Below are 16,127 nucleotides of genomic sequence, written 5' to 3' on the forward strand. Positions count from 1 at the left end.
CACAAAACTTATCATAAGCATCATCATCATCAATAATAATAATAATAATAGTGGGTTCTTGTATATCGCTCATGTCTGTCAGACATCACCTGGGTTGAGTGTAGCAAATAATCAATTCTTGCCAAAGGACATTAGTTCCGCGGCGGGATTCGAAGAACGGAACCTTGTGATCGACATATCACCATCAATCATCTTCACACATCATCATCATCATCACCATCATCGTCATCATCATCACCATCAAGGCATCATCATCATCGTCATTGTCATCGTCTACATCATCATCACACATCATCATCACCAATCATCAACATCAACATCATCATCATCATCATCATCATCATCATTGCCATCGTCATCGACATCACATTCACACATCTGTTCATCATCATCATCATCATCATCATCCTCATCATCATCATCACCAATCATCATACATCATCATCATCGTCGTCATCGTCATCCTCATGGTCATCGTCATCATCCTCACAATCTCCATTCATTTGTCATGAACTGCCCTGTCTGTCCTGATCGAGCTCCAAGCGAGTTCAAGGGATCGTGGGAATTTTACCGACCGGTCAATTAATAACAAAAGTGCTAGGCCGACACGCCGGGCGGCTTGCTCATTGATGATCATGATGATAGCCCGAGGCTTAGGCTGAGCTGAGCTGAGGCTAGGCGGCCCGGGGGCTAGGCAGCTTGAACAAGTTGAAATAAAAATGAAAATGATCCATGAATAGAAACACTTACTTTTCAGGATTCTTTCGTAGTTTCCTTCGAAGTCCATTGCCCACTGGTTCAGGGTACAGGTCGCTAAAACAACTTTTCTTCCCATTTTAAAAATATTTGTTCCTACTTCACGGAGACGAAATCACACGACTGAGCAAAGAGCTGAGCTGTGATGTGACAACCTGCGCTGCATGCATGCGAAGCATAGGAAGAACCAAATTAAATAATGATGTAAAAGATTGTTGCCCTTTCTTTGTAAAGTTTACTTCAGGTGATTCACGATTGCGATATGAGCTAGCGCGCGGTATGCTGGATATGTTCTTGCTACAGAAAGTAGTCCAGTCTGTTTGTGCATAAAAAGAGGTATGTTTCTATTTTCGGACAATTAATCACATTTTCTGAGGATTCTTGTGAAATCTGCATTATTATTTTGCCGCAATAAATGTTATAATGATCATTCTCACAGTATAAGATAAAAATGTTTACTAGTAATCGTTGTGAGAGCAGAAAATCAGTATTAAATGATTACGTTACTTTTTTTTTTTTATAGCTTGCATCAGTCCCATTTGTTTCGATTTGTGTTTGTAAAATGTTGGTGTAATCTGTGCATTATTTTATAACATACGCGTAGCCGTAGAGAAGAGGTATGATCATGATGGGGTGACCAAAGTTCACAGAGATTTTTGAAAATATTAGGAAATGTCGTATTGCTACTGTTAACCTATTGGAAGACCTTATCGACAGAGTTAGCAGACTCCAGCATGTCCTCGACTCTGAACCAACTACACCACTGCTCAACAGCCAGGACCCTGCCCATCTGACTAACTCTAAGTAACTAACCGGCGCCGGTGTTGGAGCTTCCTGGAGTTACATCTGACTTGCTCTATTCTCTTGCCATATGATCCATCCCTTCCCTACACTGTCAATGATTTTATTTTAAACACTATGACTTATGACACTTCACTATCTTTACAAAATTCATGCCCATCACCTGCACTCCATTCCCTTCAACTAAGGATTATATAGCATATTTACAGCAGCCTACTACTTTGAACGCGATGAACTCGCTGATCTCCGAAAAGCAGAGGGACAACAACAGAGAGATAGAGATATCCCTTACTCTACACAAATTTTGTTAGTTCAGTTATAAACAAATGGATGGCAAAGTTTTTTACTACGAACAAATTGGGTGCAACTAGAAAATGTATATAGACTTAATAATTTATATATAATATAGACCCTAGATCCCCTAGATCTAGCATAAAAATCGAATCGACGGGGTCAAAGTCAACTCAAACTTCAAAGAATTCCAGAGATTGCGATCTGAAGATTTGATGTCGGATCGGCATGCGCTGCAACTGATGAAATAACCAAGGCCGGTACTACTGAAGTGTACGACTGATTTATCAAATATAGCGATATCCATGAAATAAAAGATAATTGCATAATTTGCAAGGCAAAAAAACACCCAATCACTTTTTATTCAGAATTTTGATGACATCTTCTCTCGATATAAAAATTCCTAAAACCTTATCGGTAAGATTAAAATATTCTAAACGGACGGGTAAAGACAGCAAAATTTGCTGATCTTTTAATTGTCACTATTTTCATAATTTCTAAACTAATTCCAAAGAAACTTTAGTCTCTGGGCCTGGGGTAAACAAGGTTGGTTTTTTCTTTTCTTTCTGTTCTTTCTTTTCTTTATCTTTCAGTAATCTTACTTCAAATATGGATAACAAAACCGAGGTTTTTTTTTTTTTTTTTTTTTTTTCTTTTCAGTTTCTTTCACTCACAGTGACTATGCTGTCAAATATGGATTTCATAAACAAGGAATTGGAGGATGTTAGAAAACGATGCATTGATGACATTCCTGGGTCTGAGATTGTGGCTTGTCATCCTGCCGCTGTTAGGATAAGGATTGTGTAAGTTGATGATGATGTTGTTGTTTCCGTTGTTGCCAATCTCATTGATGTCATTCATTGTAACTTTGCTGTTGAGATTATCACTGTTGTTGTCATTCATTGTTGTTGTTGTTTTCATTGTTGTTTTCATTGTCGTTGTTGTCATTTTAATTTTTGTTGTTGTTTGCGATGGGTCTGTTTGACACCCAAATGGCCTCATTGTTCTCTCAGCATCTACAATATATGTTAGAACTTGAATGATCTGCTAGCTACATGTATATTCATGTACATGTTGGCCAGTACAGGTTTAGAGGGGGGGGGGGGTAATTTTCAGGGGTGTGGGAAATTGTCCGCAGGGGGGATGGTTGTAATTGGGGGGTAGTTTTCCAGGACGATGGTTGTTCTGATATGGCAACCAGGAAATCCATGAAGTTTTAGAGCTGATTTTCCTTGTCCTCTACATTAATTATCATTATAGGAAGTAGCATTTCTTTTTAATATTTACATGTACACTAAATTGTACAGTTGATAACTTAATTATTCACACTCCTTGGAAACGTTACGTTTTTTTGTGTTTTTCGCAACTCAAGAATGAGGGCTACTTTTGAATACTTTTCGATGTCAGCTTTTTATATGTCACATTCTCAAGAAACATAAATAGAGACAAATCAATTTTTCACCTACTTATAAACAAAACTTGGTATGGTTGTATTGGTATGAATAATATATTTTTTAACTGTATGTTTGCTTTTTACTGTGGTTTAGGAGAACTAAATACAAGAGGTTGGAAGTTTGCATGCAGTTTCAAAACAAGTACCCTGATGAACCGATTATCATTGAGATAAAGAGTAAGACTGTCCCAGACAAACTGAAGGAAGGCTTGACCAAGATCTGTGATGAACAAGCCAAGACTCTACTGGGAAAACCACAGGTAAACAGGACGTTTTAAAGTGACTCGGTAACATTGCATCAGATTCTGAAACAAAATCATGGCAGAAATTTTCTATCATAACGAATAATTTCCTTGAGGATTTCCTGCTTCTCTTCTTTCATTTGATGCCCAAGTATTATTCATAATTCATGCATGACTATATTCAAGCAATGAGTTTTTAGGGTAATTACAAAAGTAAACATAATTGCTTTAAAAAAAGAAAACATGAAAATTCATGATTTCTCTTTCAATTGATACTCTTATGCCGGATAACAAGTAAAAATTAAAAATATGCTGGATTTCTGCCCAAATGAGTGAAATTGAGCTTTCCTTGGACACCCTGTATTTGTGTTTGATAGGAAGAGGGTGAATAATTTCCTTAACTAGAAATCCAAACACGCTATCTCCTGAAATTGAGTTTATAAAAGCAAGTGCACGATTAAGGATTTTCTGAGAGGAGGGAGGGAGTGTCATCATGGCGCAAAATACAAGTATGAAATGAGTCTAATTTTAACTCTTACACTACTTATAATGTGTTTTTTTTCTTTCTGCACTATTAAAAAAAAAACAGATCCTTCACATTGCAAAGTTTGTTCAGCAGTTCTTGGCAGACAACCCATTCAGTGTATGCAGTGAAGAGGTGTCTTTCATTAAACGTGAACTGATCACGGAGAAAGATGAGATTAAGATGAAGCAGAAGTCAGGAGTCATCGTGATCACGATACGGGAAACAGAATACTTCATGAAATTCAGATTAAAGGTCCCCGATCTCTATCCAGAGCAACAAATAGTGTGAGTTTATATATTTTTTTATTTTGTTCACATTAATAAATATTTCTCTTTTCTTATCATACAACTTTGATTCCCCTTTCAGTCATATACAAGTAGTCAATAATAGTGCCACGTGCAACACTTAAAACACAAAGAATAACCAAAACATTTTACAACAGTATGGACGGTTTAAAAGCAAGTTGACTCAATTCTCAAACAATTCTCAGAAACTTGGCACAATGCTTGATGGCATCCCTCCTCTCTTGTTAACATAAATTATGCTGTTGTTGGACAACATAATCCGTTGACTACTGAATTATCTAACTCCCATAGGCTTAACACAGGGACCACCAGGTTCCCGTAAGCAAAGGGTTAAATGTGCACATTGAATGAAACTCTTGTATTTGTTCCTTTTCTCAACTAAACCTTCCTCTTCCTCTCTCTTCTCCCCATCATCTTCCCCCAGCTCGCCCCCTTTTTCTCTTTTCTTTGTAATTGGTTTCTTATTTCCGTAAATCTTTATTATAATTTTGATTTCTAGGATAGAGAATGTAGAAAACAACTTTCCTGATTTATTTCACAAGATGTTCTTGGCTCAGACGGAAGAGATGGCCAGACGATGTGTTCAACCACCACTCAGAAAGAAACCAAAGTAAGACATATTCAGAGATGCCAACCAGTATGATTAAATCATATTTAGTACGATAATAAAAGTGAAATACGATAATACGATATCACCTTTTAAAATACAACTTTTTAAAATACAACAACAAAAACAAAAACACACTTTTTTTTTTTTTTTTTTTTTTTTTTTTTTACCCATATAAACATAGAAAAATATACAAGTAACCCCACACAACCCCCAAAAAAACTTTGCTTTACAATTTTCTCATTAAATTTTAATGAAAGAACAAACATTTTACCAGTAAAACATTTTACAGGTGGGGCCAGTGGTAGTGTCAAGTTTTCGTGAAAATTTGACTTTGCATATGAGATAATCATTGTTGAAGATAATGAACAATAGAGCAGAGATGCCAACCAGTATGATTTATAGATTCACTCAGGCATGAATCAGGCCTGATACTTACCCGATTTAAATAGTAAACAACCAGCCTGCCATACATCAATCCAACTTAAAATGGATCTTAGTCTTTGTGAAACATCCCCTGATATGGTAGTTCAGGATTTCCTCATCAATTCTGTGTGGCTGGCCAAAAACATTTGTGTAATTGTGGAATATGTGAAAATGTAATACCTGATATAGTTATCATTATTGTTTTTCATATGAAACCTGAAGACACTAAGATTCATAATGTGTGTTATATTTTTGTCGTTGCAGAGATCCTCCGTTTGAGCCTGCTCCATCCCTGAAGAAAGTAGCAAGTTATCTGATTGATTGTTTACGCAACTACCCAGGATCAATCTGTCCAGTCTGTAGAGAGAGAGCTTTCACACCTAATCCGGAAGTTAGTTGATTTATACCTCTTTACAAACACTAATACTACTACTACTACTACTACTACTACTACTACTACTACTACTACTACTACTAAATGATAATAATAGTAATAACAATAATAATAATGATGATAGTGATTATAATGATAAAAAGAAGAAGAAGAACAAGAATAGAATAATAAGAATAATAGAAACAATACTACTACTTAATAATAATAACCATTTCTTATAAAAGGTACTATGTCCCTTTTGCAGCCAACATCATATTCTGTAGAACTTTGCAGGAATTATGAATATGTCATGTACTGTACATGTATGTCCTACCTGTGGAATTTAAATATAAGCAGTGTCCTAGTTTTCAAATTATGCAAGGAAACCTATTTACCTTCTAGACTTCACTGTCAGACACTATTGAGAGACTGACTGACATCTTTTTTATCTTTGGTAATGACATATATAAAATGCACTGTAAAAGGTACATGAGTAAATGTCTACATCAATAACCCATTACTTGAAATGGCCAAAATTGGACTGATTGAATCTTTGTGCAGCACAAAACAAGGTGGTTTACTCTTTCATCTTGGAAATGAAGCTTAAATTTGATTTTTTTTTTCTTTTCTTTTCTTTTCTTTTCTTTTCTTTTCTTTTCTTTTCTTTTCTTTTCTTCATCTTCTTCTTTTCTTTCCTTTTCTTTTCTTTTCTTTTTTTTTTTTTTTCTTTCTTTTTCCTTTTTATTTTTTTGTCTTTTTTTTTTTTGTCTTTTTTTCTTTTGATTTTTTTTTTTCCTTTTCTTTTCTTTCCTTATTTCTTTCTATGTTTTTTTCTTTGTTTTTCTTCTTTTTTTCTTTATTTTTTTACTTTTTTTCATATGCTTTTTCTTCTTCTTTTCACAGCACACTGTCAAAGATGATACACATGGTCGATACGTAGTGTGGGTCTACTGTGGACATTTATTCCATAAAGGTTGTCTAGATGAATTCTTCAAAACACCGCCCTTTACAGGTAAGTTTTAAAATAAAAGAAGATGTGCCAACGTATTCTGTGGTGATCACCCTCCCAGATTAAAATTTATCTATTTAGACGTTAAAGCCCAAGTCCACTCCAAAAATAACTTACTTTCAATAGAAGCAGAAAAATCAGACTAACCAATCAAAACAAGTCTGAGCAAAATCGGACAACTGATAAGAAAGTTATGAATTTTTAGTGACATTAAAAACTTTGAAAATCACTAGACAAATTGGCATCTCACTCATGAGTCTGTGACGTCATGTCCTCACTATCCACTAATTATTTTCTTTAAATTGATGATATAATTTTCCCATTTTCTCCTTAGGAATCTTATTTCTTCACACCAGCATCCAAGTTAGATTAAAAGTAATATGTTTTTGTGTGGATGCACTAATATAGAGTAATTTTTTCCAGTTAAATCATGAAAAATGTGAATTTTGATAAACTATTTAATATAAAAGTCAATAATATAGTATTAATGACTGCTTTGAGAGAAATAGTTGTTTTTATACGCTCAAGGGAAGGTTAGAATTGTGCTATCACCCGAGGCGTGCCGAGGGGAATAGCCCAATTGTAACCTTCCCGAGAGCGTATAAAAACAACTATTTCTCGAATATTAAAGCAGTCATTAATACTTTTATATGCCAAAAAAAAAAAAAAAACTTTTGTCGAAGATGGGATTCGAACTCTTGCGTACCAAAGGTGATGTTTCTTTAGTCAGCGCCTCAAACCGCTCGGCCAGCGTGCTATGTCACAATGTACAGTAGTTTTCTTTAATATATACATTAAAATGAATTGAAAACGGCTTCGCGTGGTCGATGCTTCGCCGCTGCTCCATTAAACGGGCTTAGATCAAGATCTATCAGCAGATGTTGTTTTTTTGCTTTTGGAAGTTTATTTTCGTCTTCATGTCAACAATGCAAGATAAAATTGTCGGTAAGATCAATTGTATTGAAATTACCGACCAATTCTTCGCACACGTACGGTATCCTCGATCGCTCAGACCATTTTTTAACATGTAAACCTATGGGGTAACCATGGAGACTGACCTATTTTCCCAATAACCATGGTTATTGGGATTTTGAACTGTTTTTTAACCATGGTTACCGGGAATTTTCGGGAACAGTTAAAGTTTATGAATGCAATTTCGACCAATCAGATTGCTGGATTACTTAAGTGAGGTATATAATTATGAATATACAATATTCAGAAAATAGTATAAATTCTTCAAAGTTCATAAAAGATTTTGTGAAATGTCATGCACGCAATATGATACAAATCATATAACCTGTCAAAGGCATGGGGAATTCAAGTTTTGGGGAGTAAAAAGGGGAATTAATGGGATTAAACCAAATACCGGTAGAGCAATTGATAAATAGTGAGGACATGACGTCACAAACTGATAACCATCTTGGCAATGTGTGTTGTGATTCTCATTGTTCCATAGTTTTACATACTTTTCCAAAAATTCATAACTTTCTTATTAGTTATCTGATTTTGCTTAAACTTTTTTTGATTGGTTTGTCTGATTTTTCTGCTTTTATTGAAAGTAAGTAATTTTCCAAGTGGACTTGTCCTAGGTACTATGTCCCATTTGCAGGCCCAAAAAATGAAAAGGTTTAGTTTGAACAACATTTGAAAGAACTAATTTAGAATTTCACTTTTCTTTTTTTTTCCTCAAATGCCGGTGATTTCGGCATTCTTTTTCTTCATTCATTTCTTTCTTTCCGTTTGCTTTAATACTTTTTGTCATAAAAACCTGGAACGCCAACGATTCTAACAGAGTTTGTTTTTGTTTTTTTCCCCCGGCGTAAAAGGAGGGTGTGGTTCATACACCAGGGCAATTTATTACGGTATGTGTTATGCGCTATGCACAAAACGTTTAATTATTATTATTATTATTACAGTTAAACCTGTCTATAAAGACCACCCAAGGGAGACAAGAAAAGTTGTCTTTGCAGACAGGTTCCTTTAGTACGTCTTTCAACAAGGGAAACAAAAAAAAGTGGTCTTCATAGACAGGTGGTCTTTGAAGACAGGTGGTCTTTGTAGACAGGTGGTCTTTGTAGACAGGTGGTCTTTGAAGACAGGTGGTCTTTGAAGACAGGTGGTCTTTGAAGACAGGTGGTCTTCGTAGACAGGTGGTCTTTGTAGACAGGTGGTCTTTGTAGACAGGTGGTCTTTGTAGACAGGTAGTCTTTGTAGACAGGTGGTTGTTAAAACAGGTTTGACTGTATCATGTTTTCCCCTCTTTTTGTCCGTATTAAACAGGAGGCAAGAAGTGTCCATCGTGCCAGAAGAGGATCTATCATGACAAATGGAACATCACCCCAAAGGTCGCTGAGGATAGATGGGCACACCAGGAGGCAAGGAGGAGAGAGCTGGATGAGGTGGTGGACTTTCTTCAATGACACCATCTCAATTTGTATTTAATATCTAGGCCTGTACTTGTCATGCAATATTTAGAAAAGGTACACAGATATGATTGGTCCATAGCTTGTCACGTGATAGAGATGGCGAGGATCAGAATTGACATATTTCACTCCCGGTCATTTTTTCCAAGGCTGTGTTTTCACTACTTGTCAAAAGAGTTTATTTTTGCATCACACGGTATCCACACAACTGTGTCCATAGTACCACGCGCACGTTGTTTGCATTGTCTTAGCAATGGGCATTTGACGTGGAAGGCTGGACGGCTCAAGCAAAAAACAAGGCATAAGATCGCAGTTAACAAATATTTTGTTTAACAAAGAGTAATGAAGGTTATCCAATATAACAGATATTAACTGGCTGGAAGGGGTTGTAATATATCTTATGTGTTTGAATACTAAAGATGTTTAATATATTATTGTTCCAATACCTGGGTTTAGGTGTCACAATTGAAATATAGTCCCAAAATAGGTCTTTATAGTAAGATTTTTTAAATAATTTGTTGTTGTTGTTTTTTTATTTCATATGACCCTGTGCATATTATTAGGATAGCAAAAGGACACTGTCTATAAAGCAGATATCTGAATTGACACATGATGAATTTGTTAACATTTAAGTATAATTTGGTATTAAAAACTACATGTATGCTTAATACGTTTCATGAAAACTCACCACCACCAACAGTGTGTACCGGTATGTTTTCATTTGGTGCTTGTGAAATAGAGCAGTTTGATACAGCAACTCATGATTGACATTTATGCAATAGTGATAGCTTCACATCAGTTTAACCCCTTAGCAACTAAACGGCCCAAAACCACCTGTCCATTTTCATCCCATGGGGTCTATCGTACGTGATAATGTTACAAGTGTGTAATCCTTATGATGTCTTTAGTGGGATTCTGCATAGAAAAGTAGTGCATGTTTCATATTGTTCAGAACAATGTCAAAATGAGAGCATTATTGCAACATCTTCCAGTGAGTAACAGGACATTTTTATTTAATGCAAAGGCTGTACTAGCAAGTTAATGATGTCATCCCCTCCTTCTTTGGGCTGATATTTCTCAGTTTTGAATGCTTTAATACATGTTTTGTTATTAATTCAACTTTTTTTTTTCTTGTACTGTACATGTACTATAGGCACCTGTACCCATGAAGACCACTTTTCTTGTATCCCTTGGGTGGTCTTTAGGCCTTTAAAAAAAATGTTGTATTGACCTTTAGGTGCCAAAACATGGGTCAGTCGGTCGGTCAGAAATCTTTTCTTCTATTTTTTTTACTCTCTTTTTTTTCCCCTCCCTCTTTGGGCTGATATTTCTCAGTTTTAAATGCTTTAATACATATTTTGTTATTAATTCAACTTTTTTTTCTAGAAAAAAAACTGTTTTAAAAAAGAAATCTTTTTTTTAATCTGACTGTAGAATTCAAGAATTTTGGGGCTGGTCACAAAGGGCAATACAACACCTTTTTTTTAATGCCTTATAGACAGGTTTCACTGTATTTTTGTGAGTCAGAATGCACATGTTTTTAAATATTAATACCAAATATTTTCTTCTCCCAATGTTGGATGTTTCCCAGTGTCGTGATTACATGGAAATGTTTTTAACTCTTTTATGCACCATGAGTAATCTCCCTGTACCACTTTGTATTACCACATTGTATTTATCAAGAGATAGATACACTATTGGCTTCAAGATGATTTAACTGTCAGTTCTGTCAGTTGTTGCACATGTTTGTGCGAAACTGCAGATGTGGCGAACGAGAAACCGTGTAGAGAGACGCAGAAAGCAAGCAAAGTGTTTAATAATGCTCAGCAGTCACTATTTGTCATTATTACCCGTATCAGACATCTGAGCTTGTCATTTACAAAACCGTATTGCCCTAGTTTTCACTGGCAGTGGGAACGGAGGGGTATATTCTTTGTATTTTCCTTGGTCTCCCTGCGCGTATTGACTTTGCGTGTAGAGACGAGTGAAAATATACCTTGGTATTTTCCACGGTCTCGCATTTTCATTGCGCATCTATTAATATTATGCGTACGAGAACCTGCGCACTTTGCGCGCACTCTATTGTGACGTAATAATCACACCAAATACACACTGTTTGTAGTGTATCGAAAATTTTGTCAAGCACTTGATGCACAGTGTTGGTTTGACAAAGTTTGTTCAGTTCTTGAGATTGTCATGGTGGATGTCTGTATTTGCTCTAGATGTCTGATTTGGATAACAATAAAAATATTGAGTGGCTTTACTTTCGGGGGATATCAGAAATATTGACCGCGCTAAGATCTGAGCTTGGTCAATATTTCTGATATACCCCTCAAGGCCAGTCAATATTATATAATTATTTGGCATGAAATATTATGGGAAAGTTATTTTGGGTTCTATTAATGATTTTTACTTCATAATAAACACTGGTCAATATCAGAACTCAAGAACATAGTTAAAATATTGAGTGCTGTCCGCAGAATCACATTCATGGCCACTGCCATATACTTCAACATAGCCCAATTAGGATATATTCAAGAAAAAATGATTATTTTATTTGCGTATTTTAGTCCGTTTTAAGCAATTATTTTGTCATGTGAATCATAATTATCTCAACAAATATATTATAACTATTTATAGTCGTAATTGACATAGATTAAAATGCATTGTAAGAAAAGGGAAAATGTAAAGTAAAAATATTTTATGAATAATGAATTGTATATACTTATAATATGCAATTACATGTACAGTTTTAAGTGCATATTCGTTCGTTTCAAAAGGAAATAAAATAAATACTGTATGTATAAAGAGGACATTTTATCAAGTGTACTGTATTCTTTCACATTTCATAGGGAAAGTATTAACTATTTACTATAAAAATAATTCATGTTCGCGATCAAGTGCATAAGTGAATGTGCATTTCACACAGGTTAAATCACAATCAGAAAATGAAGTCTTGTGGAGTTCATTATCCGGCTTTTGAGTTAACCGAGTGCAATGCATGTCACTATAATGCAAAAGCTTCAAATCATAAATTATTCAATTTATAAAATGGGTTTTCAATATGAATACAATCTCTACATCTCTCTCTCTTCCTCTCTCTCTCTCTTCCTCTCTCTTTCTCTATTTCTCTCTATTTCCTTCTATCTCTCTCTCTTCTCTCTCTCTTCTCTCTCTCTCTCTCTCTCTTTCACTCTCTTCTCTTCTCTCACTCTCTCTCACACTCTCTTCTCTTCTCTCTCTCTCTCTCTCTCTCTATTTTCTTCTTTTTCCTTCTTTTCTCTCTCTATTTCTCTCTCTCTCTCTTCTCGTTCTTCCTTCTCTCTCTATTTCCTTCTATCTCTCTCTCTCTCTCACTCTCTTCTCTCACACTCTCTTCTCTTCTCTCTCTCTCTCTCTCCCTCTCTATTTTCTTCTTTTTCCTTCTTTTCTCTCTCTCTCTCCCTCCTCTCTCTATTTCCTTCTCTCTCTCTCTCTCTCTCTCTCTCTCTCTTATCTCTCTCCCTGTCTCTCTCTCTCTCTCTCCATCTCACGTTCAGTCTACCAGTAATTCACTCCTATACAAATTAGGCATTTTGTAGACCAATGTCAATTTTGCTTGAAAGAGTACTTTTTTATTGAATGTTCCTGTACCGGAAGTGAAAACGAGTGCATATATGATAATATTCCCTGTTCATATGTTCATCAGAGTACTGAGCTTTCTTTTACAAGATATGAAGACAAAAGAAGACACATTTCATCCATTTTTTCTGTCCTTTTACATTTTCATCCCTTTGCCATCACATTAAAATAAGATAATCTTGGTACAAATTTGCAATAGTTTTTGACATGAACATTCAAACATGACATATTTAATAATTGAGGTTCAAAATTCTTAAAGGAATAATGAAATAATTATTGCAGGGGACTACAAGCTTCCTTGAGGTAAGTAAAATTCATGTCGGCTCAGAATTGCAGGGACATTATTTCAGTCGTTTGAGTGTCTACGTTTTAAGCCGATCTGGCATTTTTACGGCAACTAAAACATTGATTGTTGGTTATCATATCGGAACTCCAATCAGGAAGATATTTTATGTTTAACTTTCCAAATCCAATTCTACTGCGATTGATTTAATTATGAATTGCAGAAGGATCATATAGTGTGTGTTGAACTTAACCTGACACAGCTGACACGTGTACACTAATGTATTGATATGTTAAATTGAAATGGAATATCACATGATTGTTTGAGTAATTTTGTCCACATGTCAGAAAGTGAAATTGTCATCTTTAGAAATTGGTTATTTGAAATCTTAAAGTATATGTAGATGGATTTCTCTCCAGAGTAAATATCGTCCTTGTTTTCACGAAGTGACGGTAGTGAGGAAAATCGTAACGCAAAGTGAATGCAATTTTTTTTCACTACCGTCACTTCATGAAAACAGCGACGATATATAAGGGAATCACAATATTTTACATAGTACCAGCTCATTTACATTGTGTACTGTACATTGATTACAAGCAGGAACGTCATGTATACACCATGGTATATATGCAGCTTAAAGGATTTTTGGCATTCATACACCATTTGAAGCTTCTTAAAGGCTTAATCCAGATTTTATAACTTATCATCTCACAATAAGAAACATTTTTAGTATTATTTGACACTGCTTTTGAGATACTGGTAGGTGAATCAAACATCACTTGCCAACCAGAGCGTATTCTGGTTGCCATCTAGAATAAGTACTTTTCATCTTTCTCCCCTCCCTTCCTCCCCCCCCCCCCCCCCCCCCCCCCCCCCGTCTCTCCCTCTCTCTCCCCTTCCCTCTCCCTATTTCTCTCCCTCCTACATCCCTCTCTCTCTCTCGCTCCCTCCTCCAATTCCTACAACTCCCCTCCCCCTATCTCTCTTTCTCCCTCCCTCTACTTCCTCTCTCTCTCTCTCTCTCTCTCCCTCTCTCTCTCTCCCTCCTCTCTCTCTCCCTCCCTCTCTCCCTTCCTCCCTCCTTTATTACCTCTCTCTCTCTCTCTCTCTCTCTCTCTCTTTCTCTCTCTTTCTACACCCCCTATATATTTTACGTGTACTGCTATACCTCTCTAGTACACTTTAAAAATAGATGTTCTTTACTGTCTCCTAAATCCTATCAGTGCGGTACATTCCCTTTGATATTTGCATGTACACAAGCTGAAAATTATTTTAAAAAATGAAAAATTCCGGGAAAAAAACAGGAAGAAAATCAACAAATAGCAAATTTGTTGTCTACAAAGTATACATTTCAAACTACATTGTAAATACAATCTACAGATATATTTAGCAAAATATAAATAATTGAAACAAACATCCTGTACCTTGCACTGCCAAAGCATTTTTTTTTCTGTTTCCAAAAGGCCAAAACAACGTTTGCAGGCAAGAAATGGGTTTGAAAAGAAGAAAAAAGCATATTCAGCCTATTAAAGATATACATGTACATTGTATGTCTTTAGCCACATACACTGTACATGACCACATGTCCATGTGTATGTAACTCACAGATTCAACAAGTTTAGGAAGATCTTGTATAACCTCTATTCACAAGAAAACTTATTTTGCTCATAAGTGAGTGACAATGTTTTACATGATCTTCTTACTATGTATTGTAATATGAACCACCTTTTAGAAAACTAGCCCAATTCTCACTTCAAAACTGTCAGCTTTACAATGCAGAACGTGTTAATATTTACTTACTTTTTACATTCAACAATATCCCCCTCAAATTTCTCTGAAACAATAACAAAAAAATCTGAATTAATGAAAAGGTAATTCATGAACTGGAATTCTCTCTTTTCTTCTCACTATATGTGGATGATTCTTATTTAAACAAGTACAAAAGTGTCTCAATCCATCGAAAGAGTTTCTTTTTCTTCTTCTTCTTCTTCCAGTATAGTATAGTACAGTTTGAATGAATGCTTAGTAGCATTGTGAACATGCTGAAAGCTTGGTTGAAAAGTTTGTTAAAACGTGAACTAAAATCAAAATACACTTTTCAATACCAGGCCCGTTGCACAAAAACAATACAAATTTTAGGGTAACTTTGCTATCAATGGTAACTACCATGGAAACCTTGATTTTGATTGGCTGTTGAGCCCGGCCTGTTACCATTGAAGTTGCCATTGATGGCAGAGTTTGATACCGTCAATGGTAAGTTTTATACCACGAGCCCATACATGTATGTCACTAGAATTTTAATATGAAGCAAAATCATACACAAACAGTAGACCACCAAACTATTTCTTTGTATATAAATTGGCCAATACTGAAAAAGAAATTGCATAATTTGTACAATTACTCAATGAGTATGTGTTGCTAGTCATGGAAGATCAATACATTTAGACAAAACCGACTACATAAATACATCAATATTATTAATTACTACAATCTTTTATGAAATGTTTCAATATCAATGCAGCATAGAGATGTAGTTACAGAAGACAATTCAAGACATGATCATGCATGAAATATTACGACGAGTCGTTTTAATTTAAAGGCTTAGTAGAATGTCAACTATAATAGATTTATAGGTAGGTAAAACACGCTCACTCCTCATTCACCACAGCATTTGTTCAGTTGTAGATTTAATTTCCTTCATCTCCACTTGTAAATTATACCATTATAATGTTAGTATATATCAGTTTAAACTTGTGAAAACTGATATTGAATTTATTTTTTCATTGTTACATCAATGCCATCATCAACATCCATTATCATCATCCATTATCATCATCACCATGATCATCATCATCATCATCGTCCATCATCCATCATCATCATCATTCTCATCTTCAGTACTCACAGCAATAACTAATTATTAACTTCATAATACAAAGACTGATAGTACTTGGGAAGGCAGACTCATGGTAAACTGATTTTGAGAAGAACACATCTCTGGATATTCATTT

The 16,127-nt window shown here is 35.3% G+C and overlaps 2 protein-coding genes across 2 annotated transcripts in view; one reads left to right on the forward strand and one right to left on the reverse strand.

Annotated features, from left to right (window-relative positions):
- Positions 1–903, reverse strand: part of LOC115924960 (glutamine-dependent NAD(+) synthetase-like) — a 44,248-nt gene extending 43,345 nt beyond the window's left edge. Inside the window, exon 1 of the mRNA XM_030987971.1 lies at positions 751–903. Within this exon, the coding sequence (XP_030843831.1) occupies positions 751–835 (85 nt within the window). The 5' untranslated portion in view covers positions 836–903. The remainder of the gene's footprint in view (positions 1–750) is intronic.
- Positions 904–987: 84 nt separating this feature from the next.
- LOC752659 lies at positions 988–10,366 on the forward strand. Its single transcript, XM_030987972.1, has 8 exons — positions 988–1,092; positions 2,509–2,651; positions 3,396–3,561; positions 4,133–4,353; positions 4,874–4,984; positions 5,672–5,798; positions 6,684–6,792; positions 9,070–10,366. The coding sequence occupies exons 2-8, from the start codon at positions 2,530–2,532 to the stop codon at positions 9,207–9,209; spliced, it is 996 nt and encodes a 331-aa protein (XP_030843832.1). The 5' UTR covers positions 988–1,092; positions 2,509–2,529; the 3' UTR covers positions 9,210–10,366.
- The last annotated feature ends 5,761 nt before the right edge of the window (positions 10,367–16,127 follow it).

The sequence above is a fragment of the Strongylocentrotus purpuratus genome, unplaced genomic scaffold (genome assembly GCF_000002235.5).
Source record: "Strongylocentrotus purpuratus isolate Spur 01 unplaced genomic scaffold, Spur_5.0 spur5_scaffold_17, whole genome shotgun sequence".
NCBI lineage: Eukaryota > Metazoa > Echinodermata > Echinoidea > Camarodonta > Strongylocentrotidae > Strongylocentrotus > Strongylocentrotus purpuratus.

Excerpts from the sequence above, each read along its gene's own strand:
- LOC752659 (XM_030987972.1), top strand. The coding sequence starts at position 2,530 with ATGCTGTCAAATATGGATTTCATAAACAAGGAATTGGAGGATGTTAGA. Across the intron at positions 4,354-4,873 it reads TATCCAGAGCAACAAATAGT|GATAGAGAATGTAGAAAACA; the intron begins GTGAGTTTATAT and ends TTTGATTTCTAG. Across the intron at positions 4,985-5,671 it reads CCACTCAGAAAGAAACCAAA|AGATCCTCCGTTTGAGCCTG; the intron begins GTAAGACATATT and ends TTGTCGTTGCAG.